At 43.2% G+C, this 27171-nt stretch overlaps 1 protein-coding gene across 6 annotated transcripts in view; it reads right to left on the reverse strand.

The window, feature by feature from the left end:
- DISC1 (DISC1 scaffold protein) overlaps window positions 1–27171 on the reverse strand; it is a 422688-nt gene that overhangs the window by 152371 nt on the left and 243146 nt on the right. For 2 of the 6 annotated variants that reach the window (XM_054561520.2, XM_054561515.2), the window contains one exon: window positions 21716–23902. The exons of the other annotated variants lie outside the window; for them this stretch is intronic. In XM_054561520.2, coding sequence (XP_054417495.1) covers window positions 23814–23902 — 89 coding nt within the window. In that variant the 3' untranslated portion in view covers window positions 21716–23813. Of the gene's footprint in view, window positions 1–21715; window positions 23903–27171 lie in introns of those variants that run through there. 6 annotated transcript variants of the gene reach the window in all.

The raw sequence follows: 27171 nt of genomic DNA on the forward strand, positions 1-27171 counted from the left end.
ACGCCATTCTCCCACCTCAGCCACCGAGTAGCTGGGACTACAGGTGCCCACCACCATGCCCGGCTAATTTTGTTTTTGTATTTTTAGTAGAGATGGGGTTTCACTGTGTTAGCCAGGATCTCCTGACCTCATGATCCACCCACCTCGGCCTCCCAAAGTGCTGGGATTACAGGTGTGAGCCACTGCACCTGGCCTGGGGTGGACACTCTTCTAAGCCTTCTAGGATCATCATCTTCTCATGAGACAGGGTTTTCCTAGCACCTCTTGTCTCCCTCCCCCTGCTCACTTGGCTTGTGCTCTGGTATTCAGACCACCCCACATCCATGGTACCTTCCTATCTGCTGATCATGCAAACAGCCTCCTCCTGAGAGCCCAGGGCCAGCACGCCTTCCAGATGCCGTGCAGTTGCTCTTCTTGACTCATAAATCCATCCCTGTCCACTATCGCGTAAGAACTCCCTCAGTACCCTTCCCAGATTGCATTCTGCTCCACTGCTTCCCCCAGAAGTAACTATTTTTAGGGGCTTATCACTCCCATCATGGATTTATCCTTTCCCTTCTTATGTATGTATCCTTAAGACATATGGAATGCTGCTTTGCATATTTTCAAACCAAATAATTGGTCTCATACTGTGGGTATTCTTCTGGAACTTGCTTTGCTCACTGACATGATGAGATTTATAGGAGATTTATCCATGTTGGTGTGTGTAGCTGTAGCTCACTCACTTTCACAACTGTATAGGGTTTTGTTATCGTATTTCACTTATTCATAAAATAAATACTCCAAGAATAGAACAATGAACAATTCACCTTTAAAGTTAAAGGGCCTAAAATTAGAATGAAGCAAATAGTAGTTGTCAATCCTTGCTTTATTTTCCCCACTTCCTTGAACCAATTTGATGTCAGGTAATTAGTTTAAATCCTCAGCAAATTCAGTTACGTTCATTTCTGGAGTGATAACTTACAAATAATCCCATGTTTTAAACAACAGAAACAAGTTTTTGTAGTAGAATACAGAAAACTGGACTAATGTCCAGGTCATAACTGCCCAGTCCTGTAGACTTAATGGTGTAACTCACAAGTTTGGGAGAAAAATGTGGGGATAGGGATTATACATCCATCTGAAGGATATACCAGGATTCAGATATTCTACAAAAGGAACTCTTTACATGAATGGAGCAAATCCATCTGTCTATGAATAAAATAGTCCAGTCTGGCACCTTATGTTCATCCTTCCACCTTCAAATGGAAAAGAACAAGTCAACGCTACATAACTCCTTGATGCCAGGGAGAAGGGAGCTTGGCAAGTGAAGAAGTCAAGGCACTAGGATAAACGGGAAAATGGGAGCCACAGAAGAAGCCAACACTTTGAAGACATGGCTGATCCATCTGTCTTTAAGAGTTGCTTCAAGAAGGAACCAGCTGTCTGATATTGGAGAAAGCAGAATAATAACTTGCACTTAAAATAAAATTATATTAGCAAGTAGTCAGGTCTGGGCTGGGCACAGTGGCTCACACCTGTAACCCCAGCACTTTAGGAGGCTGAGGTGGGTGGATCACGAGGTCAAGAGATCGAGACCATCCTGGTCAACATGGTGAAATTCTGTATCTACCAAAAATACAAAAATTAGCTGGGCGTGGTGGCACACACCTATAGTCCTAGGTACTCGGGAGGCTGAGGCAGGAGAATCACTTGAACTCGGCAGGTAGAGCTTGCAGTGAGCTGAGATGGAGCCCCTGCACTCCAGCCTAGGTGACAGAGCAAGACTCCATCTCAAAAAAGAAAGAAAGAAAGAAAGTAGTCAGGTCTGTTCTGTTTTGCTTATTTCCAAATCATACCCAATGTCTTCATCTTGTTTTATTGGCTTTTGGAGTTGAGCACTGAGTATTTCAAATCATTTTGTAAAACTTACTACCAAGGGACAAAGTAACAAAACCTTAAGAAGCACATATTGTTTGTATTCCATAAGACACATCTGTAGATACAAGTGCAAACTGGACGGATTCAATTCAGCAATGGTATTTAGAGCCTGGGGGAAGGAGGAGTGAAAAAATGGCATTTCAGTTGCCCACAACGTATGTCTTTCCTTATTCAAAACTCAGACATGTTTTTCTTTCATGGAAATTCTTTCCTTAACAACTAACCTCACCTGGAATTTATATCCACAGAAACTACCCAAGAGTTTTGAAGATTTACCACTAGCAAACCATAGAGAGGAAGCCATGTCAATACTATTTAATAAGTAAAATCACTATGAGGATATTACTCATTGCGACAGGGGAGTGCTATGGTTTCAATGTGTCCCCAAAGTTAATGTGTTGGAAATCTGATCCCCAATGTGGCAGTGTTAGGAGGTGGGGCCTAATGGGAGGTGTTTGGGTCATGGGGGCAGCACCCTCTAGAATGGATTAGCACCGTTACTGTGGGAGAGGGTTCGTTAGAAAAGGACAAGCTTGGCCACCCCTTGCTTGCTTTCTCTTGCCGTCTCTGCCTTTCCACCTTCTGCCATGGCATGACGCAGCAAGAGGCCCTCTGTTAAGCCAGCCCTTGATCTTGAAACTCCCAGTCTCCAGAACGATGAGGAAATATGTTTCTGCTCTTTATAAATTACCAAATCTATGGTGTTCTGTTATGGCCACAGAAAACAGAGACAGAGACTAGGACAACTGGAGTGGGAACCATTTGATCTTGCAGTCTTAGCTCCTGCTTTTAGCTCAAGCTCCACACAGTTCTTTCTCTTGCTACCACCTCTTTCTCCACCTCCTCCCCTTTTCCCACTGCCACCATAGACACTATTAGAAAATTCCTCAGAGTCTCATTCATAAAATGCATATCCACAGGACTGACACATGGACTGGTTCAGAAGAGATCGAGAAAATAGTGAAACAAACCACAGACATAATCCCAGACTACCCACATAAATGCAGTAGCATGAGAAGGTACTTGAAAAAGGGGAGCCTGGATTTAATCCTATGATCTTCAGCTGAGGCTTTCATTGCCTGGCTGGGTTGCTTTGAACAGGCTACATCGGGCTTGAATATCTGTATTCACATTTTCAGGCAGACAATAATTATCACAGGAGTATTGTGGGAACTCACTCCCCTATCACACTCCTTCCTTCACTCTTATCTCCATAGCTCAAAAATGCTAAAACTATAAACTATGATTCAGCGTTCAAAACTTCTGTGGTCCTGTCATAATAACAGAGGGTCAGACACTAGGGGCAGGACAGAAAATCCAATTAATCCTTCCCCCATGGGCAAGCAACTTTATCAGATATTTTCCTTTAGCCCTAGCAGAAGTTTTGCATGAGAGATCCCACCTGTCATTTTTTCATATGTTTCAGGACAAAATCTCTGAGGCAGCATTTTTATTTTAACTCGGAGGTAAGTTTTATTAAAAATGTCTGTTATGATCAGCTGGTGTCAAATCGCTGGTTTGCTAACTAGACATCAACTGAAGAGGCTGCCTTTCCCTCTGTTTCATGAAAATGAGCATGGTGAACTATTAATAACAACTTCTAAAGCCAGTTGGCCATGGCTCAGGTGGACCACGGAAGGACAAAAAATCCTGGGGGAGACAGAAGAGAGGAGGGAACAAAGGAAAGCCTCTCCTCATATATTCCCGCACTAAATACATTCTTTCCCCCATCCCAGGTTAATTCCTCCTGTAAAACTGGATCACACAAAGACAGAACCCAGATTATATTCTGGTTTTCCTTTTTTTTTTTTCCATCTTTTATTTTAGGTTCAGAGGTCCATGTATGATTTGTTGTATGGGTAAATTGCATGTCATGAAGGTTTGGTGTAGAGGTTATTTCATCACCCAGGTAACAAGTATAGTGCCCAATGGGTGGTTTTTCAATCCTCACCCTTCTCCCACCCTCCAGTCTCAAGTAGGCCCCAGCATCTATTGTTCTTATACACCCGAAGGAAGATAAACTGTTTTATCATAAAGTCACATGCACGCGTATGTTCATTGCAGCACTATTCACAATAACAAAGATATGAAATCAACCTAAATGCCCATCAATAGGCAGACTGGATAAAGAAAATGTGGTACAAATACACCATGGTATACTACACAGCCACAAAAAAAAGAATGAAATCATTTCCTTTGTAGCAACATGGATGGAACTGGAAGCCATTATTCTAAGCAAATTAATGCAGTAACAGAAAACCAAATACCGCACGTTCTCGCATATAAGTGGGAGCTAAACATTGAGTACACGTGGATTTTCTGATTTTCCTGTTATCGTATTTGTTATAGTAGCATAACAAATGTTATCAAATACCAACAATGAGTCAGATGCAAAATTGTCTAAAAAAGAGCTGGGTTCTCTCACACTCGGAGGTTGTCACTGCAGAGCAGGAACATCAGTCCCCGGGAACTGCACCATCACCCCGCACTGAGTGGCCGGGTCCTGCGTGTGGAATGCAGCTGCCCCACCCCAAAGGAGATGATTCTCATCTCTCAAAACTTAGATCTTGAATGTGAACTGCCATTCCCCTGCCACCCATCCTGGGCAAGGGACCCTCAGGATTTGTCATGTCAGACCACCAGGCATGTCATTTATTTAGCTGGCCATCTTTGGTTGGCATTCTGACGCTTCCTCCACAGTAAGAAGCCCCTCTTACTTCTGATGGGCTCTCAGGTGAGGCTGGAAGAATTCTGGAATTCACAAGCAAGGTAGCTAACCCTGAATGCATCATGTTTCTCCTGCATCTGATCCTTTTCCTCTATCCTACCCTCACTCAATTGCACCATCCCCGTGTAGTCAGAGAAGCCAGCAAGTGAGACTCATCCCGAAATCCTCATCCTTACCTTGAATTTCTTTCGCCAGCTCTCGCCAGGCCTTGGGCTCCCTGCCTGTGGCCTCGCCTGCCTCTAACCTGCACCCAGCTGCCCAGCACAAGTCTGACAATATGACCTCCCACCTTGCTGAGACCAATAGTGGCCCCTTGAGGCCTTCAGGAGAAAGCTCTTTGGCTTGGCACACAGACTCCTCATGTGGGACTCAGCACCTGGCGACTCGATGCCTCCTCTCTGACCTGCCCCACATGGCCACCCACTCACACCAACCTCATCACAAGCCCCTGTGCAACAGCTGGCACTATTCCTTTCACCAGGCCAGCCCCTCTCCACACCACTACCACTTACCTATGGGAATGTGAGCTCCCGACAGCAAGGGGTTCGTTGGGGAAGGGTTGGGTTTTTTTTGTTCATTGCTGAATTTCCTACACCTAGAACATTTCTAGGTACTTATTAGCAGAAATCTAATTAATATTACAGAGAGAATGAAGAATAAATGAATCAATGAATGAACGGTTATTCAAGACCCAGATTAAGTATCATTTTTCTCTTGGGAGCATTTCTTGATTCCTCTTATTAATCTCAACAACCAAATCTGCTGCCCTTCGCTTGCACATCTCTTTCTGCCCACATCAGCAGTGGGCGCCTGTCTCATAGCATCTGTCGCCCTGTGCTAAGGCAGCTCCCATGTGTCTACAGCACTGAGCAACGCATGAGCCTCCTGGGAGCAGAACCATCTTATGCTTGTGCTTGTGCTCTCTCCAGCCCCCACCCTTTCCTTCTTTCCTACATATCTGATGCCAACAACTAGGTGCCCAGCCTGTATCCTGTGTGTCATAGACATCCCTACAGGCCCATCATTACGCACAGTGATGAAGACATAATAGACTGTCCACACGTTTCAGGCCATTCCACGTTCACACCTAGATAAGGAAACTTTTGCCCTAGCTAATCGCAGCCTGACTTCCAAGGGCAGGTCCAAATGCATGCCAACCATTTGGTTCTTTCCTGCAAATCTGACTAGAGACAGTGATTAAACCTTTCTCACCTAAAAACTTAAAAACCTTTTCATTGCATAGACAGCAAATAAGGTACAAATTACAACATGCAGGTACAGTAGCATGATGCAACATGATACACATTATGTTTCGTATCTAATACGTTTTGTTGATTCAAACGACACCCAGAGGATTTATGTAAGGAGAAGTGAGACAAAGAGACCAATAAGCGCAGTGTGAAATAAACTGCTGAGGTGTGGGACAGAAAAATCAAACACATTTTCTCTGAAAGATTTCCAAATCTAATTCCTGTCGACTATGTTTCTCTCTTTTTTGTGCCTGAATGAATGAGACAGGATTGAGGGGATTCTGGAGATCACCTCATTTGAGGTGACAGGAAACATCGCCGCGTTCCAGCTGGAAGAAGGATGCTTCTTTACCTGGCCGTTTCTCATGGCTCCAAGGAATATTTAGAGATTATCTCTTCCCTTGCTATAGGGACCCTGACTACCAGTGCTGCAAATAAATCAGCCTGAGATGGCAAGAATAGTGCATTCACCCAAAAGTTAGCTGTTAAAAATCGCTACGCCCATATTTACTCTGTCTAGCTAATCTGTGCCCGCAAAGCCTGAAAGAAGAGCCAAGTCCTCCTGTGGCTGCTGTGCCCTGGGCCCACAGCAGGGAGGAGTGGAGACAGGCTGGCAAGCCTGGGCGCAGACCCTGAGTCTCTACTGACCAAGCATGTGACCTCAAGCAAGTTCCTTTACGCTCCTGAGTCTCAGATGCTCATCAATGAAGCAGAGTGGGAAATCAGACCTGTGCAGGCTGTTGTAAGGGCTAGCTGTGAACTTGCAAGGACATGGCACACAGTGAATGAGAGTAATGATTATTGCCATGTTCTTGCTTCAAAATTTCTGGGTGTTCAGAAGCCTCGTGTGATGAGAACATTTTCACTGGCTCTGGAAACTTTGACTGATCAGCATAGTTTCCAGAATGAGACATGAAATGGGCACTAGTTAGAGTCACCTGCCCCAGTGCATGGTGAAGGAAGGGGAAGTGCTCGTCTTGAAGCGGGACCCTGGCTGGGAGTGTGGATGGGTTGAATTATGTACCCCCCCATCCATAAAAGTTCTGTTGGAGTCCTTAACCCCAGGACCTCAGAATGGGAACTTATTTGGGGATAGGGTCTTTACAGAGGTAATCAGAGTTCAAATGGGATCATTAGAGTGGGCCCTAATCCAATATGACTGGGTTCTAATAAAAAGGAGAAATTTGGACACTAATACAGACACAGAGGGAAGATCATGAGAAGAGACAGAGGGAGAAGACGGCCACCTACAAGCCAAGGAGAGAAGTCTGGAACAGATCCTTCCCTAGAGCTCTGCAATCTTGCCAATGCCTTGGTCTCAGACTTCTAACCTCCACGACAGTGCAACAATGCGTGTCTGTTCTTTAAGCCACCCAGTTTGTGGTCTTTGGTTATGGCAACTCAAGCAGACCAATGCAGAGGCCCTGTTGCCAGGGAAAGTCCACTCTTGGCAACTGTGATGCCCTGCAGCAGAGACCAAGGTATCTCTCTTCTCTTGCCAACAGCATGGTGTTGAAACCATCCCTATAAACTTTTTTTAAATAAAATTGGTCAGGGAAGAAAGAGAGGGGAGAAAGGAAAATAAACCCAGCTTGCAGCACACTCAGCATTAATCATGAGGCCAGCCTGGGCTCCAACCCCTTCCTCAGAGTTGTTTGCTGCCTACTGTCTTGGAATCACATAGACCCTAGATCACAGTTCCCCTTAACTGCTCTATTGATAACACCTTGAACATCATGAAATGTTAAGTGTTTCCTATGAGATATTCCTTCAGGTCCTGCATTCTGAGGAAACGGCTGACTCAGCTGGTCTGAGGGATCCCTTAGGAGCTGACCCACCCAAGAATACAGTTTCCACTTCCCGATGATTTCACCCCCCCAACTTGCCTTGCTCTCCATGATCCCCTTAAAAACTCCAGCCCAGAACAACTTGGGAAGATGGATTGGAGGGTCTTCTCCCCTCTCTACTCAGTGCCCACTGACCTTTAACTCTTTTTCTGCTGCAAATCCTGCTGTCTCCATGTAATGGGTCTATTACTGTGCAGTGGGCATACGAACCTGTCGGTCCTATAACAGTGTTATCATCTCTGCCCTACAAATAAACACATGCCTAAGAAGCTTTAACTTGAAACAAAATCAAGAGCAAAAATTTTTTAAGTATTCAAAGTTTAATTTGAATTACTGCTCTCAAACTAAGAAATAATAAAATGAGACATTCTTCTCACTACTTTCAACCCAGGTGACATTTCCTCATTGCCTTTGTCTGGTTTTTATTGCTATAACAGAATACCTGAAACTGAGTAATTTATAAAGAAAAGGAATTTATTTCCTACAGTTACAGAGGTTGAAAAGTCCAAGGTTGAGGGGCAGCATCTGGTGAGAGCCTTCTTGCTGTTGGGGACACTGTAGAGTCTCAAGGTAGCACATGGTGAGAGGGCTGAGCATGCTAATGTACTACATTCAGGTCTCTCTTCCTATTATAAAGCCACCAGTCCCACTTACAGGATAACCCATTAACTCATTATTTCATGAATAGATTAATCCACTCATAAAAGCAAAGCACTCATGATCCAACCACCTCTTAAAGGCCCCAGCTCTCAATACTGCCACATTGGGGATTAAATTTCAACATGAGTTTTGGAAGGCACAAACATTCAAACCATAGTACTCACCCATGTTGCTATAATGACTCTCCAGCTTGCATGTCCATTGGTACTTCACTCTGAGTCCAGACCTCTGTATCTAATTGCTTCCTTGATTCCCACTTGAACATCGCTAATGCACCTCAAATTATGTACTCTTAATGCACTAGAATTATGATCCACACCTCCCCATCTCTGATCCATCTCCAGAGTTCAAACACTACCATCTAACCAATCATAGACCACCCATCTGTTTCCTGCCTATGTCTTGAACAGGGTCATTCTTGTCATCTCTCCCCTCTCCTGCCCACCATGCCCCCCACCCAAAACATTCCCTGGGCCCATCAGCCATTTCCCCACCCATCTCTCCTGGGTCCATGTACTTCTTTCCATCCTGGCCTTTCCCTTTCTACTGCTTGCCTGACCTACCATCACAGCCCCCACAGGTCCTTCCAGGCACTCCTGCCTCTTTAGCCCATTCTGCTCACAGGAGGCCATATGGTCTTTGAAAAGCACAGATCTGATCACATCACTGGCTACAGCAAACCTTTCAAGGGAGCTCTCATGCATTGCTGGTGGGAGTGCTAATTGAAATGGCCACTTTGGGAAGGATGGCCATTTTCATGATATTGATTCTTCCTACCCATGAGCATGGAATGTTCTTCCATTTGTTTGTATCCTCTTTTATTTCGTTGAGCAGTGGTTTGTAGTTCTCCTTGAAGAGGTCCTTCACATCCCTTGTAAGTTGGATTCCTAGGTATTTTATTCTCTTTGAAGCAATTGTGAATGGGAGTTCACTCATGATTTGGCTCTCTGTTTGTCTGTTATTGATGTATAAGAATGCTTGTGATTTTTGTACATTGATTTTGTATCCTGAGACTTTGCTGAAGTTGCTTATCCATCCTTCCCAAGGTAATTTACAGATTCAATGCCATCCCCATCAGGTTATCAATGACTTTCTTCACAGAATTGGAAAAAACTACTTTAAAGTTCATATGGAACCAAAAAAGAGCCCGCATCGCCAAGTCAATCCTAAGCCAAAAGAACAAAGCTGGAGGCATCACACTACCTGACTTCAAACTATACTACAAGGCTACAGTAACCAAAACAGCATGGTACTGGTACCAAAACAGAGATATAGATCAATGGAACAGAACAGAGCCATCAGAAATAATGCCACATATCTACAACTATCTGATCTTTGACATACCTGACAAAAACAAGAAATGGGGAAAGGATTCCCTATTTAATAAATGGTGCTGGGAAAACTGGCTAGCCATATGTAGAAAGCTAAAACTGGATCCCTTCCTTACACCTTATACAAAAATCAATTCAAGATGGATTAAAGACTTAAATGTTAGACCTAAAACCATAAAAACCCTAGAAGAAAACCTAGGCAATACCATTCAGGACATAGGCATGGGCAAGGACTTCATGTCTAAAACACCAAAAGCAATGGCAACAAAAGCCAAAATTGACAAATGGGATCTAATTAAACTAAAGAGCTTCTGCACAGCAAAGGAAACTACCATCAGAGTGAACAGGCAACCTACAAAATGGGAGAAAATTTTCGCAACCTACTCATCTGACAAAGGGCTAATATCCAGAATCTACAATGAACTCCAACAAATTTACAAGAAAAAAACAAACAACCCCATCAAAAAGTGGGCAAAGGACATGAACAGACACTTCTCAAAAGAAGACATTTATGCAGCCAAAAAACACATGAAAAAATGCTCACCATCACTGGCCATCAGAGAAATGCAAATCAAAACCACAATGAGATACCATCTCACACCAGTTAGAATGGCAATCATTAAAAAGTCAGGAAACAACAGGTGCTGGAGAGGATGTGGAGAAATAGGAACACTTTGACACTGTTGGTGGGACTGTAAACTAGTTCAACCCTTGTGGAAGTCAGTGTGGCGATTCCTCAGGGATCTAGAACTAGAAATTCCATTCGACCCAGCCATCCCATTACTGGGTATATACCCAAAGGACTATAAATCATGCTGCTATAAAGACACATGCACACGTATGTTTATTGCGGCATTATTCACAATAGCAAAGACTTGGAACCAACCCAAATGTCCAACAATGATAGACTGGATTAAGAAAATGTGGCACATATACACCATGGAATACTATGCAGCCATAAAAAATGATGAGTTCACGTCCTTTGTAGGGACATGGATGAAACTGGAAATCATCATTCTCAGTAAACTATCGCAAGAACAAAAAACCAAACACCGCATACTCTCACTCATAGGTGGGAATTGAACAATGAGAACACATGGACACAGGAAGGGGAACATCACACTTCGGGGACTGTTGTGGGGTGGGGGGAGGGGGGAGGGATAGCATTGGGAGATACACCTAATGCTAGATGACGAGTTGGTGGGTGCAGCGCACCAGCATGGCACATGTATACATATGTAATTTACCTGCACGTTGCGCACATGTACCATAGAGCCTAAAGTATAATAATAATAATAAAAAGAAAAAAAAAAGAAAAATAAAAAATAAAATAAAATAAAAGAAAAAAAAAGAAAAGAAATGGCCACTTTGGAAAACTGCTTGGCAGGATCCATTAGTGCTGAACATATGTATACCTTAAGTCCCAGAAATTCCACTCTTAGAAAAACACCCAAGATCAGGTGAAATAGAATCAACAAGTAGCTCATAGTACAGTCTGAGAATCCCTAATCTCAAAATCTGAAACGGTCCAAAATTTGAAACTTTTTGAACACTGACATGACACTCAAAGGAAATGCTAATTGGAGCATTTCACATTTCAGATTTTCAGATTAGGAATGCTGAACCAGTAAGTATCATATAAATATTTCAAAATCTGAAAAAAAAAAATCGGAAACACTCCTGATCCCAAGCATTTCAGATAAGGGATACTCAACCTGTAGTACTGTTCCAAACAGCCAAACACTACCCAAATGTCCACAACAGCAAAACTGATCATTAAATCATGTTCTATTCACACAGTAATCTATGGCTATAAGTAGCAATCTGGATGAGTCTCATGTTGTTGAGTGAAAGAAGCCAGGCACAGAGAATACATATGGTATGACTCCCTTTATATAAAGTTTCTAAATGGTCAAAATTAACCTAGTGTTGTTACCAGTCAGGATAGGGTTGCCTTTGGAATATGCCGAGGATTTGGAAGGGCTAAGGGTGACTTTTGGGGGGTTAATAATGTTCTGCTTGTTGATTTGGTACTGATTGCATGATGTGTTCACAATGAAATTCACCCAGCTCACCCCTATGGGTGCTTTCTTGCATGCGTATTACACTCCAGTAAAAAAGGCATTTAAAAAAAATGACAATGACATTGACAACTTTCCATTGCCCTTTATATAAAGATGAAAGTCCTTCACTTGCTTCAAGAACCTGCTTGGTCTGGTTCCTGCCTATGTCTTGAACCCAGGGCTACCCCTCTCAGCTCCCCATCTCTGCTGACCTCATTGGTTTTTTCTCCATCCCTTGAAGCCAGCAACCCCCTTCGGCCTTGCAGTCTTTGCACAGGTTGCTTGTTCAGATGGTCTGGTGCTCTTTTCTCCCCATCTATTACTACTGTCCCTCAGATCTGAACTTGTCACTTCCTCATGTCACTTGTCACAATTTATAATTGCCTGTCTCTGTCTTTGTTTTAAGTTTTCCTCTCCAACTAGACTATGGGCCATGCAGTCAGAGTGCCTATCTGTCTTGTTCATCACTGTATCTGCAGCACCAAGCCCAGCACCTGCCTGATAGAATATGCTTAATAAATATTAATAAAAGAAAGAGCTGTTTTAAGATATCAGTGTCATTTCTTTGCATCAGACATCTCAAAGACTATTTTCTGAAGTTAAGAAGTTTGATTCTTAATGTCAATTCCTTTCTGCTACAATTTGAGTTCATTTATCTTCATCTTGCCCTCAGTGAATATGAATTGAGATACTTACCACTCAATTTCCATTTACCATGCACTCATTTTATATCTTTGAATTTAGCTATTAAGTCATTTTTGATTTTCATCTGTTCAGTCGAAATAAGCTGATTCCATGCACATCAGTCATTCATTCCTATTCTTCAGTTGTGTTTTTTGTTTTAAATGTAAATGCAACCATGCAAAGTTACATGGAGGAAAAAAACTGATCTGAACATATATGTTCCACCAATAGGCTGAAAGTGGGCAGCTGTACCATACAATCTCATAGAGTATACCTGAAATAACATTAATACCTAACATCCATTGAACACCAATGGGAAGAGGAACCAGAAACTCATGGTACTCAAGTATTGAGTTGAAAGTTGGTTAGTAAGAACCAGAAATAGGACTTGAATGCAAGCAGCCTAACTTGAGTACCTCAACCTTTACTCGGTGGGATTACATCAATACTTATTTTTTCCCTCTGCCAACAAGATAAAAATACAAAATTCTGGATGTGTGTATCTTGACTTTTCTTTAAACAGTAAAGGAGGTAAGTTATAGTCCTATTGTACATTGAATTTAGCCATTACACTTATGCTGATTCACTAGTACAACATGACCTTTTTCTCTTGGTGTTCAAAACCATTAACAGTGCTTGTCAATAACCTACATCAGGAATATACGACAAAGATGTCTGTGGACATCCAGTAAATTTTCCTGGCTGTACAAGGTTGGCCTCTGCAGTAAGAAGGTGGGCTCATGTGAGCCACCCCTGAGAATGGTAGGTGTCACAGAGCTCTTGATAAGAAATGGGTCCTCATATTAAACTAAATCATTCCCTTCTAATTTTTAGTTCTTTACTTGCTGGGGAGATTTCCTTGTGACTGCTGACTTGACCCATTGATCATGTAACCCCAGTCCACTCTCCCTCCAGAGTGACCCTTTGGATGGCTATGATATCAGTACTGTTCCATGGCAACCATCAGGCCTGTCTCCACCCTGGTGAAACCATTTAGCAGTGGGCACCCTGTACACACCCTGCCCATTGCCCTAAGCCTTCGCTTTACCATTAACAATGAGGGTGGGAGGCAAACAAAGAAAGGTGGGAGTGACAAAGTAAATCCACACACCTGTCACTGAGGCAGCAACAGAAAAGAATCACTCATGATTATCCCAACTGTAGCCTGCCCACCTTTGTTTTGACTTCAGAGACAGCCTGCTATGGCCCCTGAAAACCATAAACCCTCTTGAAGCTCATTTGCAGCACTGAATTCTAGGATTCAGGAATGCTAAAATGAGTGGAGTGTTCAGACACAAAGCTTTAAACCCCAGATTGCAACTATCATGGGTCAGTGACAATTACACCATTTCTGCAAAAGGCAAGCTTGCTCTGTAGACTGCAGCCACTGTTGCTACATCTTGTTAGGAACTTAAGATGTTAAAAGACATATGAGATGGGAAGATGTACTAAGCCATTCTTGCATTGCTATAAAGAAATACATGAGGCTGGGTAATGTATTAAAAAGAGAGATTTAATTGGTTTATTGTTCTGCAGAGTTTACAGTAAGCATGAGGCTGGCATCTGCTTGGCTTCTGGGGAGGCATCAGGAAGCTTACATTCATGGCAGAAGGCAAAAAGAGGCCAGGCACATCACATGACAAAAGCAGGAGCAAGAGAGCAAGGGGGGAGGTACCACACACTGTTAAATGACCAGATCTCATGAGAACTCACTATCACGAGGACAGTACAATGCGGGGAATAGTGCTAAACTATTCACAAAGGATCCACTCTCATGATCCAATCACTTCCCCCCAGGTCCCCACCTCCAACACTGAAGATTACATTTCAACATGAGATTTGGGCAGGGACACACATCTCAAGTATATAAGAGGGGGTCCTTCAGAATGTCCTTGCTGTATACTGGGGCTCTCAGGCCTTTTACAGCCCACATTTATCAGTCATTTCAAAATAGAAACCAGTTCAAGAGCATTCCTAGGAAGCTGAGTTAATGGGCTACAGGACGGCCCCATTAGCCAACACGCCCTAGCCATTCACATACCTTCTGGTACAGTTTGCTTTATGCTTTTTCCCTCCTTTTGTTCTCTTTATTTGTGACCCCACTTCCCAAGCCAAACTGTGCAGGGGAATTGTGAACAATCTAAGTTGTCCATTATAGACCTTAGGAGAAAGTTGGAAGGAAGGAGAAGGTGACAGCAGGTGCTGTTACCAAACAGGAGAGTGAAAATGACCGTGGAGGCTTGTACTTGGTAATTCAGAGGGAGTACAGTTTAGTTCCTTCAAACTAATATGTTTAAATAATGATAGACTTAGATGTGTTAGAGGGAAATTTATAGATCATCTCAGCTCTTTTTCTCATTTACAGATGAGAAAACAGTGAGGTCAAGGCCAGGGAAGTGAATTGTCCAAGTACCCAAGGGGTGGTCAATACTGCTCATGATTTCAAACCTTGGTAGGCAGCTGGCCATCCTTGCAGCAGCAGACATTGCCAGAGCGCCCAGGCAGCAGGACGAGGAGCCCCCAGCTGGCCGACACTTGGCTGACAAGTGGCCTTCACTCACCAGGGCCGGGGGCTGGTGGCTCATGTCCCCACACTCAGCTGACAGGTGGCCTTCACTCACCAGGGCCAGGGGCTGGTGGCTGACATCCCCACAGGCTCAGCTGCAGAGTCTTCTCCTCTCCCCATCACTGACCATAGCATCCTGGATCATAGCGTCCTGGATCATCTCCTCCAAACATCACAGCTGTAAGTGTTTGTCCCAGCCTTAATAAATATTCAGCTTGCCACAGACACGGCAGATTTACAAAGACAGAGATTGATTTTTCTATCAATGTTGATATCCATGGGTTAGACAAGTGAGAGGACAGCATAAGGTTGGTAGAGAACCGGACGGCCACATCCTGATGATGCTCTGCCTGGATCCTGAGGGCTTATGATGTCTGCACTCTAGTTTCTGATGGAGATTGTTTTCATGTCTTCACTGGTATCTCACTTAATGCTATGGTATTCTTAATAATTCAAATGGTTAATACAGGGTTAAATTGTTTTATTGTTTTGAAGCAGAGGACTACGAAAACAAGTGTTTTTGAATGTAAGGGACAAAAATCAATGAGAGTGAGTTAGGAAGTCTTTGGCCAGGCCATGTGTTTTAACATCATATTTAAGATTAACGGCCAGGCGCGGTGGCTCACGCCTATAATCTCAGCACTTTGGGAGGCCAAGGTGGGTGGATCAGGAGGTCAAGAGATCAAGACCATCCTGGCCAACATGGTGAAACCCCGTCCTACTAAAAAACAAAAAGAAATAGTTGGACGTGGTGGTGTGCACCTGTAGTCCCAGTGCACCTGTAGTCCCAGTGCGCCTGTAGTCCCAGCTACTCGGGAAACTGAGGCAGGAGAATTGCTTGAATCCAGGAGGCAGAGGTTGCAGTGAGCCAAGAACGTGCCACTGCATTCCAGCCTGGCAACAGAGCGAGAATTTGTCTCAAGAAATATAAAATAAATAAACAAATAAATAAATAAATAAAAGATTATTTAAGGCCAAATGCAGTAGCTCACACCTGTAATCCCAGCACTTTGGGAGGCCGACAGGCAGGCAGATCACCTAAGATCCATAGGCCTTGAACACCTGACGGAGTTCAAGACAAGCCTGGCCAACACAGTGAAACTCCATCTCTGCTAAAAATACAAAAAATAGCTGGGCGTGGTGGTGCATGCCTATAGTCCCAGCTACTCGGAGGCTGAGGCAGGAGAATTGCTTGAACCTGGGAGGCAGAGGTTGCAGTGAGCCGAGATCACACCACTGCACTTCAGCCTTCAGCCTTCAGCCTGGGCAACAGAGCAAGACTCCGTCTCAAAAAAAAAAAAAAATTATTTAAGATGCCCTCTTCCAATGATAGAAGTCATAGTTTGGGGATTCCAATTACATTTTCCACACAGAACCCCTCTGACAACTTTCTCTTCTTAGAGTCAGTCTCCCATGGCAGTGAAGATCCATGTCTTTTGCAGTTCCTCGGCTCTGCGGGAATGATCTAATTATGAGGTTGAACCCATTTTCCTCGACAGCTGGAAATTTGTCATCTGAATTCTCCTTAACGATATTCCTAACCTGCCTTCTCATTAGTAAACTTGTCCTTACAATTCCTAAGCCCTCCCAACTCATTTCCTCCTGTGAGTGCACCACCAGATTTTATAAGTACTCTATTCACTTTGGTTTTCAAATCACTAATTGGTCCCTTGTATAAGTCCCAATGCTATGGAATGCAGGGGAGGGACACAGGAAGGGGCGCTAGTCAAAGGACATCATAGAAAGGGGCTGAAACACAAGTCTTTTGACTGCTATCAGGCTGAAGTCCGCTTTGCTTCTGATATGCAGCCCTACTATAAATCGTTGACCTCTTCTTGGCTTTGAAATGGAGATTAGTAACCTCGCATGATCCTCTTGTGCCTCTCTTACCAGGGCACTGATGGGAAAGACTCCCAAATCTTTCACAGTGACTCAATATTAGATAATGGGTTTGTTCTTCCCAAGGTCTCCTTAACATAGCCACTTTAGAGCAGAAGTTCTTGTCGGAAATCTGGGCGCAGAGTCGGTGCTTGTGAGATTAGGCCCTGGAGGTGAAGGTCCTTGCAGGGCTGCACAGAAAGGACATCAGGCGTCCCACCATCTTCTTCCACAGCAATGTCTTCTTCGTGGAATAGACAAACTCTTGATGGATGCCTGGAATACATCTTTATATGAGGTAGTGGGAAGCTACATACAACCAGAGATTATTTCAGAATGTAAAAGGAAAAATTAAAACTGAAAGTGTATGTCAAAGCCAATTTCTTAAATAATTGCTTATCTAGGGTAAAAGGAACCTGACTCTGAAATATGCACTTATCTTGAAAACAGGCAGGCACCCCAACAATAGATCATGTATGGAAAATGAGTTGAGTGGATGAGTAATTTAACGAGAATTTTCTTCAACTGGTTTCCAAAGCATTGTGAAGACTGTGTGCCTGTCATCTGGATTGGTTTAAAATAAAACTCAGTTGATTTTTTTTTTAAGAACAGATGGAAAGAGGGACACAAAGGCAAACAGTATGCAAACAACAGCAGAATTTCAAACAGGAGTGGGTAAAGAAATGGAAAATAAACAGAAGTCTAGGAAACAGCTACAACTTCAGTCCTAGAAAGGCATTTTCCAATCTATGATGTAGACACTTTAAAGCTGAAGCATCTCTGTGACTCCATCTGCAGCTGAAGCATCAGACTGTGGGGTCTTTTAGGGACCTAGAGAGTGCAGGTATCACTAGATCAGGGTCAAACTTTCAGGAGCATTTGGTTTCATTAAATCAATAAAAGGAGTTAGGAGTAATAAGAAAGTTTTCAAGCAAATGGAGAGAAATAACCTTACAAAAGAACCACATGACACATACATTTCTTTTCATTACTAAGATGGGAGATTAAAAAAACCAAGAATGAAAGAAAGCCAATGTTGAAGAGACTGAAGTACTTACATAATTGAATAGGGTAAGTGATCAAGTACTAAAGTGAAAGTTCTCGTTTTTGAGATGTAGGTATTGATCTGCGTAGACAATCACATCCCCGCGCCTTGCATGCATCAGGCTGTCTTCACGCTGTTCACTGACTGAAGGCTTCCTGCCGCTGCCCACAGAACTGTCCCAGTGCATGGCTGAGGGCCTCTGCCAGGCAGAGTCCCCAAGAGAAAGCCAGAGGAAGTCCAGGTGTCCGCTCTGGTACAGAGATGGGACTCTCCAGTCTCTGAAGGTGAATCTAGTGCACACAGTCCATGGCTCTCCTTTGAATTATGATAGGTGAGACACAGACCAGAAAGAGTTGTTGGGAAATGCCACATGCAGGATCTGGCCAGGGTGCCACCAAGCTGCCCTGGAAACAATTCAGAGCTGGTCTCACCACCCCTGACCCCACACACCACACATACCACACGCATGCACCCCAAAAGCAAATTCAAACATTATAGAGACCCAGAAACTGCTGGAAAATCACACTCTCCACAGACAGGCACACATGAGAGGCCGCAATTTAGGGTGGGCTGACTTCCTTTAAGACAGAAGACAAAGAGGTGGAGATTAACACATGGTTGGCTAACTATGGTAGAACCTGCTAAGAGGGTTGTCTATACTTGAACTTCAGGAATAAAAGCCACCAGCCACAGATCATTTGAATTCAACTGCACTTCCACATCAATGACACAATTCTAGTCAAAGAGAGAACCCACTTAACACTACGGGCAGAAGAGTGTGTGGCTGTTCACTGTTGGTGCCATCCAAGGAAATGTATTAATTAAAGTAAGGATAATTGTGATTCTTCCCCAAACCACCTCCCTATCCTTCTCCCTCTATCCAGAGTGGGTCCCTTCCCCAGAACCTTCTATTCTCTCTTCCCACATTAGGTGCTGCCCTCGGAACCTGCCCACACTCTGAGGAGAGAATGGCAACTAATAGGCAATGCTCTGAAAGTACATATGTATTTATAGCCTAGTCCAAAAGGAGTCTGTGACTCTAGACTTTCCAGCACCAACCAACAAGAACGGGAACATCACAAGGCCCCGGGCTTGCTGCATCAATGAGTGCAGTCAGCTTTGAAGCTCCTTTGAGAAGTAGAGACCCGCACACAGTATCTGCCCCGTTCTACATAGGTCCAGCCCCCACCACATCCCCAACAGTACACCCCCAATAGCTGGAAGAAGAAAAATGCTGGGTACATATTACAAAACTGAGATTCCCATTTATTCTCAGAAAGTGCATTACTAAAGCAAAATTAAAGTCATGATCATTCAAAAATCAGATAAGTTTGAAGAAAATATTTATTCTTTAAAATATAATCTATTTTTTTCTTTTTATTATTAATATTATTATTATTATTATTATTATTATACTTTAGGCTCTATGGTACATGTGCGCAACGTGCAGGTAAGTTACATATGTATACATGTGCCATGCTGGTGCGCTGCACCCACCAACTCGTCATCTAGCATTAGGTATATCTCCCAATTAGTTTTTAAATTAAGTCATTTCACCAGGCATATCTCAGTTTGTGGAGGAAATGACAACAGCATAATAATTTTGGAAGGAAAAACTAATGGCTAATCTCTAAAAACAGTTTGTAATAGGTTAATAGGCTGGCAATAGTGAAGATATGTCTATCATTCTCGTTTGTCTTCTTGATCATGTTTTGAGGGCTTTTTGGGGGGCTGTCAATCTCCCAAGCCCCCAACATGCCACAGTTTGTGCTGCACTGATCAAGCTGAAGCCTTATGGAAACTGATGGAGCCACAGCTGGGCAGCACACCCTGGTCCAGCCGCCTTCCCACTACTAGCTCAGGATAACACTAACAGACAGCTCAGACCGCTCAGAGATGTAGGTCACAGGAGCCAGCACACGCTGGCCAACTACTTATCACAAGCTGCAAATCTATTACACCTGAGATCTTTGGATGCATCATAGGGAAAAGAGGGGAAGACAGGTATCTCTAATTTGAACCTTTTGTCTCGCTCATCTAAGAAAAGACTTTAAATTGTAGTGGTCCATCACTGTTTTATTAATTGGATGCCCATGGGGCTCCATGCACTTATCACGCTGGCCCTTATCTTACCTTCTTACTAAACAGAGCACATTGGCCTTTGCCTCTTGGTGTCCTGCCTGGGAGTGATGTTCCCGTATCAGGAGCTTCTCCTGATGATCCCAGGCAAAATGGTGGCCAAGTGTTCAAACCTCGTCTTCTGAGCCTTCCTCACCCTCCCTTTCTTATATCCTGCCCCACCCTAAGAACTGACCTGTCTCTAGGACTGCCGTACCCTCAGATATCCTGTAACCACTGCTTACAGGCTCAAGTAGTGCCCCCAGAGGTAGTCCCTTTGCTAGCTTTTTCCTATTTAAAGTTCAGCTTTGTGTTCTGTTTTTCACATGCGGGCTCTCCCCAGGTCTAAAGGATAGTAAGAATTCTATCTAGAAAAAAATATGACTGCTGAATAAGGCAAGACCCCTTTCAGGAACCAAGGCCCAAACAATTTCATCTCAAGATCATCACAAAGAGACTCTGCTATGGTTTAGATACTTGGCCCCTCCAAAGCTAATGTTAAGATTTGCTCCCCAATGTTTAAGGTGGAGCCCAATGGGCAGTTTTTGAGGCATAGGTGCATTCACCCTTGAACAGATTAATACTCTCCCTCAGGGGTGAATGAATTCTCACTCTATTAGTTCCCCCAGAGAGCTTGTTGTTAAGAAAAGCCTGGCACCTCCTCCTCTTTCTTGCTTCCTCTCTGGCCAGAGATCACATGGCCAGAGAGGAAGCAAGAGAGAGAGGCCCTCACCAGATGCAGATGCCAGTGTCATGCTTCTTGTACAGCCTGCAGAACCATGAACCAAATGAACTTCTTTTCTTTATAAATTCCCCAGCCACAATTATTCCATTATAGCAACACAAAATGGACTAAGACGCTATTCATTAAGTGGAAATGGGTCATCATAAAGGTCTTCATCCTTGTCATCTCTAACACAGGCCTGACTTATATTTTTGTTAAGGGCCATTTTTACTTTTTGCACTTCACACTCAAGACAACCAGCAAGTCTGTTCCTGAGTTAAGTATCTGTAAAGACAAGACAGACTCCCCGGTGGTTGTATATCTTTCAGGCATATTCTTCTCCCAAACCCAACCATCTGCTTCCTTCACCACTTTTCATTCACTCATTCATTCATTCAGTCATTCATTCAAGCAAGCTGATATGTTTGACATGCTGATATGTAGTCTGTGTTCCAGACTAAATATCTTCAAGATCAGCACTCTCTGTCAACCTTTTGAAGCTTCTCATTATGGGTCCAGCAACGTGGCTTCTTCCTCGCATTCAGGGCAGCAGGGTGGGGGGCAGTACATACCCCTGCTCTTGTCCTGATTATTATTACCCCATGATTGCATTTCCCCATTGCTCCTCTCAAAAATGTATAACCGGTAACTCTTTTTTATTTTTTTTTCCTTTTTAGAGACAGGGTCTTACTCTGTCACACAAGCTGGAGTGCAGTGGCACAATGACAGCTCGCTGAAGCTTCAAACTCCTGAGCTTGAGCAATCCGCCTGCCTTAGCCTCCTGAGTGACCAGGACTATGGTTGCTTACCATCATGCCCAGCTAATTTTATATATATATATATATATATATATATATACACACACACACACACACACATATATATATTTTAGAGATGGGGTCTTGCTATGTTGCCCAGCTTGGTCTTGAACTCCTAGCCTCAAGTGATCCCCCGCGTCAGCCTCCCAAAGTGTTGGGATTACGGACATGAGCCACTGCGCCTGGTTTGCTGACTCTTTCTAAAGGCCCTAGATTTCATTTCATGTTATCATCTTCTTCATCTCTCTCACAAAGAGAAAAAAAAATAAGGTTTGATTAGGCTGCCAGCTGTTTTGAGGATGCATAGTTAAAGGCTGGTCTAAGCACATCCCAGGACTGGAAGCTTCCATGACAATGGCCTTGAAGCTCAGTATCGCCTAGCAAAACCGCCGGCAAACCCTTGAGAAGCAATAAAGAAAGAGATGAAAAAGAAAATAAAGGAAAACGATGAAAGAGGGAAAGAGGAGTTAAGGACAGAGTGGAAAAGGGGACGGAAAATAGAGGAAAGAAGGACTAAGAGTGAAAACTGGAGACAAGATAGGAAAGCAGAATCTCTTCCGATTTAAAAAGGGGAGAATGGAGGGTTTGGGGCAGGTGCTACCGAGCACTCTCCTTTGCCCACCTGAGAATGCCAGCCACATGCTTGTGGCTTCTTCTCAAAAGCAGAAATAACTGTTTATTTTTTTATGCCTCTGAGTGGGAGTGTCCTCTGAGGTTTTGTTTTGCTTTGTTTTTTCTTGTCCCCCAGCCAGCTAAGCAGGAGCTTTAAAACACACTCAATTCCAAAGCACACTTATTGCAATACAAATAGAAGATTAGCATAAGAATGCTAAGGGGAGAGTGGCAGCTTTCTTCTCTGTCTTGCCAATAGCCAGGTTTGAAGTGCTCTGCTCACCTTCTAGAGATAGTCTTAACCAAGCTGATGATTCAGGCTTCGTGGATTAAAAAGACTGTGTCCTTTCATTAAGCCATACATAGTGCTCCAATTGTTTCCTAACCAGAGTTTCCAGTTCTTCAGTTTATAATCATTTGCAAGGACTTGAAACTTTTCTTTCCAAACAAATCTAACTGTATGGGAAGATCTATCAACAACAGGAGAGGAAAACTGCTGACTTATGGGTAATACGACAATAACATATGGGCCACAGGGCTGTGTGCCCAAGACTCATCTTTTTTTTTTAAGCTTGAAAATGAATTCCTCCTGTCCTGCACACTCAGGAGGGTTTACTAGCAGCCTAATTAATTAAGAGCATCTATGTATCTGATGGGGATGCTCCCATGGCTGGAACAGGTGCCCTCTGCTCCTCCTGGGTACCTCACTATTCCCTCTATTATTATTATTTTTTAAACACAGTTCCAAACCACTTTTTACAGCCTCCAGGGTCTAGCTACGGGAAACCTTCCACGAATCAGCCCCAGTTCTTCTGTGCTGCCTATTCACAACTGAAGCAAAAGAGGTACATCCGTTGCATGTTAAACAATTACTTTCTTTAAATCTTTCTCATTTCCGATCACATGGAATGGCAGTGTGATAGCTAACCAGACATGTGAATAAGTCATGGAAGAATTTTTTAAAGCAGATTTAAATAAAATATCCCTCATTATGGTGCTTAATTCCATCTACTGCTAAGAAGACAGCCATCTGGAGCATACCAGCAAGGTGGGTATTAAGGAGGCACGCGCACCCCATAACGTAACACTGAAGCAGAGGTTTGACGCCAGGCCTCAAGAAGACTGGTGATGCTATCAAGGAGGAATGTAATTGTGTTGATTTATGTGTTATTTTTATTCTGTATTTTAAAGGAATGAAGACTGGCTATGCCGAGGTGATAAAATGAGGTCTTAGAAATGGCATCTTTCTTTTGAAGTTTGTCCCACGAAGTTATACCCTCCTGAGGCAGAGGATGCGCAGACAGTAAGCTTTGCCACAGCGCCCTCTTGTGTTCAGAGAAACGCAATGACAACATTTCCTCGTATTAAGAAACTATCATGACTTTAATTACAGATTAATTATACCCTTTCATTAAGGTTGAAAGAAGAATCCATACAAAGCACGACGACTAGAAAGTCGAAGACATACTTTCTTTTCTTTTTTTCTTTTTATTGTGACATCATGTCTCTTCAATGCCCTTTCAATTAATAGTAGTTGAGCGCTGGGGGCTGAAGTCAGACTCTCTGGGTTCAAATCACAGTGCTGTGTCCTGCAGGGTGTCCTCGGGCAAGTTGCTGACTTCTCTGTGTCCAGGACTCTGCATCACAGTACTTATATCCTAAGGTAGTAGTGAACATTAAATATTAAGGACTTCGAAAGTGCCTGGAGCCTTGTAATAAGTGTTAGCTGTTGGTCATTATCATTGATTTTTTTTTTAATAAATCAAAGAATTGTTACATTTCTGCTTGAAGTGACTTCAGAGATAATTAAGTCCAAGTTTTTCATTTTGTAGATGAGAAATCGCTGGTCCAAAGGAGCAAAGTGAACTGCCTATAGTTGCCTAATTATTCAATGGCAGAGCTAAAACTGGAATTTAAATCTTCTGGTTATCTAGGGCCCGGGTTTCTGTCTTTTCTGGAGAACAGCTCCCATAGGAAGCTCTTTTTGCTCTGCATGTGCAGAGGGTGGACTTGCAGGAACTTCCTGCAGGGCCCAGGGGGCATGTGGGCCGCTATGGGAAAGGCACTGAGCCACACTCACACACCAGGCTCAGAGGTCTGGGCACAGGAGTAATGAGTTGAGTAATCCCTGTCCTTTTTTGCCATGACAATGAGATTGATAATCCAAGACTTACAGAACTGGATGATGTGAACTATAGTCTGCCTAGAAATATTGGTCTCAACCACTTTCAGGAAGACTAAAATGACCACACACATATACAAAAAAGTCTAATGCTTGTAAATCTGTTTTTAGAGTACCAGATTCCTAAGCTGCCATATCTTCTGAGATAATATCCAACTCCAAAGGCTGAGCTTCCAAGAGGGCCTTGTATGAATATGGAACTAAGAGGCACGCTGGCTGCAGAACTGACTTCTCTCGTGCACTGTTTCTGTTCATTTTCTTTTTAAAGAATTTATCGTATCACAAAAGGACAAATGTCATGTGATTCCACTTATATGAGGCACCTAGAGTAGTCAAATTCAGAGACAGAAAGTAGAACAGAGGTTGCCAAAGGCTGGGAGAAGGGAGAATGAGGAGTTATTATTTAATGGGTGTGGCCAATATTGCCAAGGAAATAGATGTCAGTCTACAGATCAGTTAGTGTTTACACTTTCAAAATTCAACCTAATGTTTATTAGGCTAAAGATTATTTTATCTTGAATTAAGACTCATAATACAACAAAGGTTTAGCCTCCCATCCTGGGTGAACCTCTGGGATTTCTTAACCTCCTTTTGATTTTCTGGCATCACTGAAAGCCGACATATAAACAAACCAGTGGAACACAATCACTGGCCGATGTATTGGTGGTCTTTGGCAAACATGAAGAGTGGGCATTAACGAATGATACTAGGCAATTCTCTTCCCCTGCAAAGACATGTGGGCTTCAAACAGGAAACATCAGCATACAGCAATTGTCAGACTCCCAGGCCAGCATGTTTATTTGGAAAGAGCTCTAGAGTGAAGACCGAAAGACAGGGTTCTGGATCCAGCTCACCTACACACTTGTCGGACCTCGGCAAATGGAGTGAGTTCTCTGGGCCTTTGCTTGCTCCTCTCTAAAACAGGGACTCAATAGGTGATCTCTAAAGTCCTTCCGTGATCATTCTGTGACCTGAGCCCAATACCGCCCCAGGTTTACCACAGCCGTGGTGTGGAGCACTATTCATAACTACGTAACTGAGAAACTTTCAAAGGAGATTTAATTGTATTAAGACCACCATGCAACCAAATAAAATAATTAGACTGCTACTTTCTCCTTCTGGGATAATCTGATATTCAGGATGAGAGATTGAACATAGGATTTTATATATCAAAACAAAAATAAAATTGGAAGGAACAATATACAAGAATTTTTGTATAAGGAAGCCTTCTTAACATCTACCCTTTCTTTTTAAATGGTCATCACGTCGTTCAGTACCAAAAAATGGTGGCCACCTCCTCAGATTTTTTGTTGTTGTTGTTTTGTTTTGTTTTTGAGGCGAGTCTCCCTGTCGCCCGGGCTGGAGTGCAGTGGTGCCATCTTGGCTCACTGCAAGCTCCGCCTCCCGGGTTCATGCCATTCTCCTGCCTCAGCCTCCCGCGTAGCTGGGATTACTGGCGCCCACCACCACACCCAGCTAATTTTTTGTATTTTTAGTAGAGACGGGGTTTCACTGTGTTAGCCAGGATGGTCTCAATCTCCTGACCTCATGATCTGCCCACCTCCGCCTCCCAAAGTGCTGGGATTACAGGCGTGAGCCACTGTGCCCGGCCCACCCCCTCAGGTTTTCTACTGACACTACCAATATATAGAAAACAGAGGCAATGCTTATGAGCCTCTTATAACTGAAACTCTTACAAATGAAAGATCAAGGTGCTTGTTATACAGACGAGATATACGGAAGCCTGATGTAGGAAAAAAAAATGAAAACTTTTAAAATTCCTTTCTGTTTTCATCTGAAAATTTGCCCTCAGAAATGAGAATAATGAAAAATTGCAAGTATTGTTTTATAAATGATGAGTTGCATGTGTTTTTATTGTTAATTTTGTGTGACGAAAACTATGTTTCACCTCCAATGTTCATATACTGCTAGCTGGCTATACTCTGCAAAAGGATTTATGAAAAAGATCTTCACAAAAAAACGTCTATAGTACCAGCCAGTACACCCCTTTTGTGTGGAAAGGCACTAAACAGAACTCCCCAGTGCAAGAGCAAAGGGCATTTTTCTCTTCAGGGGACATAGTGATTTCCTCCAAGAAAAGGAAGAATTGAATAACCACTTTGATTCTGAGTTTCCGCTCATGGACTTCTGATCTACACTGGTCCTTTTCCTCCACATTGTTCCTCGAGAAACTGGTAGTAGACTAGACCTTGGCTCCAGCATCCTTTCATTCTTACGGAGATGAGAAACCAGGGACTCATTACCCTACTTTCTTAAAAAGCCCAGGGCAAAGAAATGGATGAACTCACCTAGAGATTCTGATATTGGAAAGAAGTTGCAATGTGTCCCATGACAGTTTTATGAGAAGTTCAATCTACCCCAAGAGTCTGAAAGAAACCATATCGTCTTATTAAAAGCAATGGTTCGAATCTACCTGAATTCAACATAAAACTATGCTTTTGTTAAAAGAATGTTTTAGGCCGGGTGCGGTGGCTCACACCTGTAATCCCAGCACTTTGGGAGGCCAAGGCAAGGTGATTGCTTGAGGCCAGGAGTTCTAGACCAGCCTGGCTAACATGGTGAAACCCCTTCTCTACTAAAAGCACAAAAATTAGCCAGGCATGGTGGCAGGTACCTGTAGTCCCAGCAACTGTAGAGGCTGAGGTGGGAAAATCGCTTAAACCCGGGAGGCAGAGACCACAGTGAGCCAAGATAGCACCACAGCACTCCAGCCTAGGCAACAGA

Source organism: Pongo abelii, chromosome 1 (assembly GCF_028885655.2).
Source record: "Pongo abelii isolate AG06213 chromosome 1, NHGRI_mPonAbe1-v2.0_pri, whole genome shotgun sequence".
NCBI lineage: Eukaryota > Metazoa > Chordata > Mammalia > Primates > Hominidae > Pongo > Pongo abelii.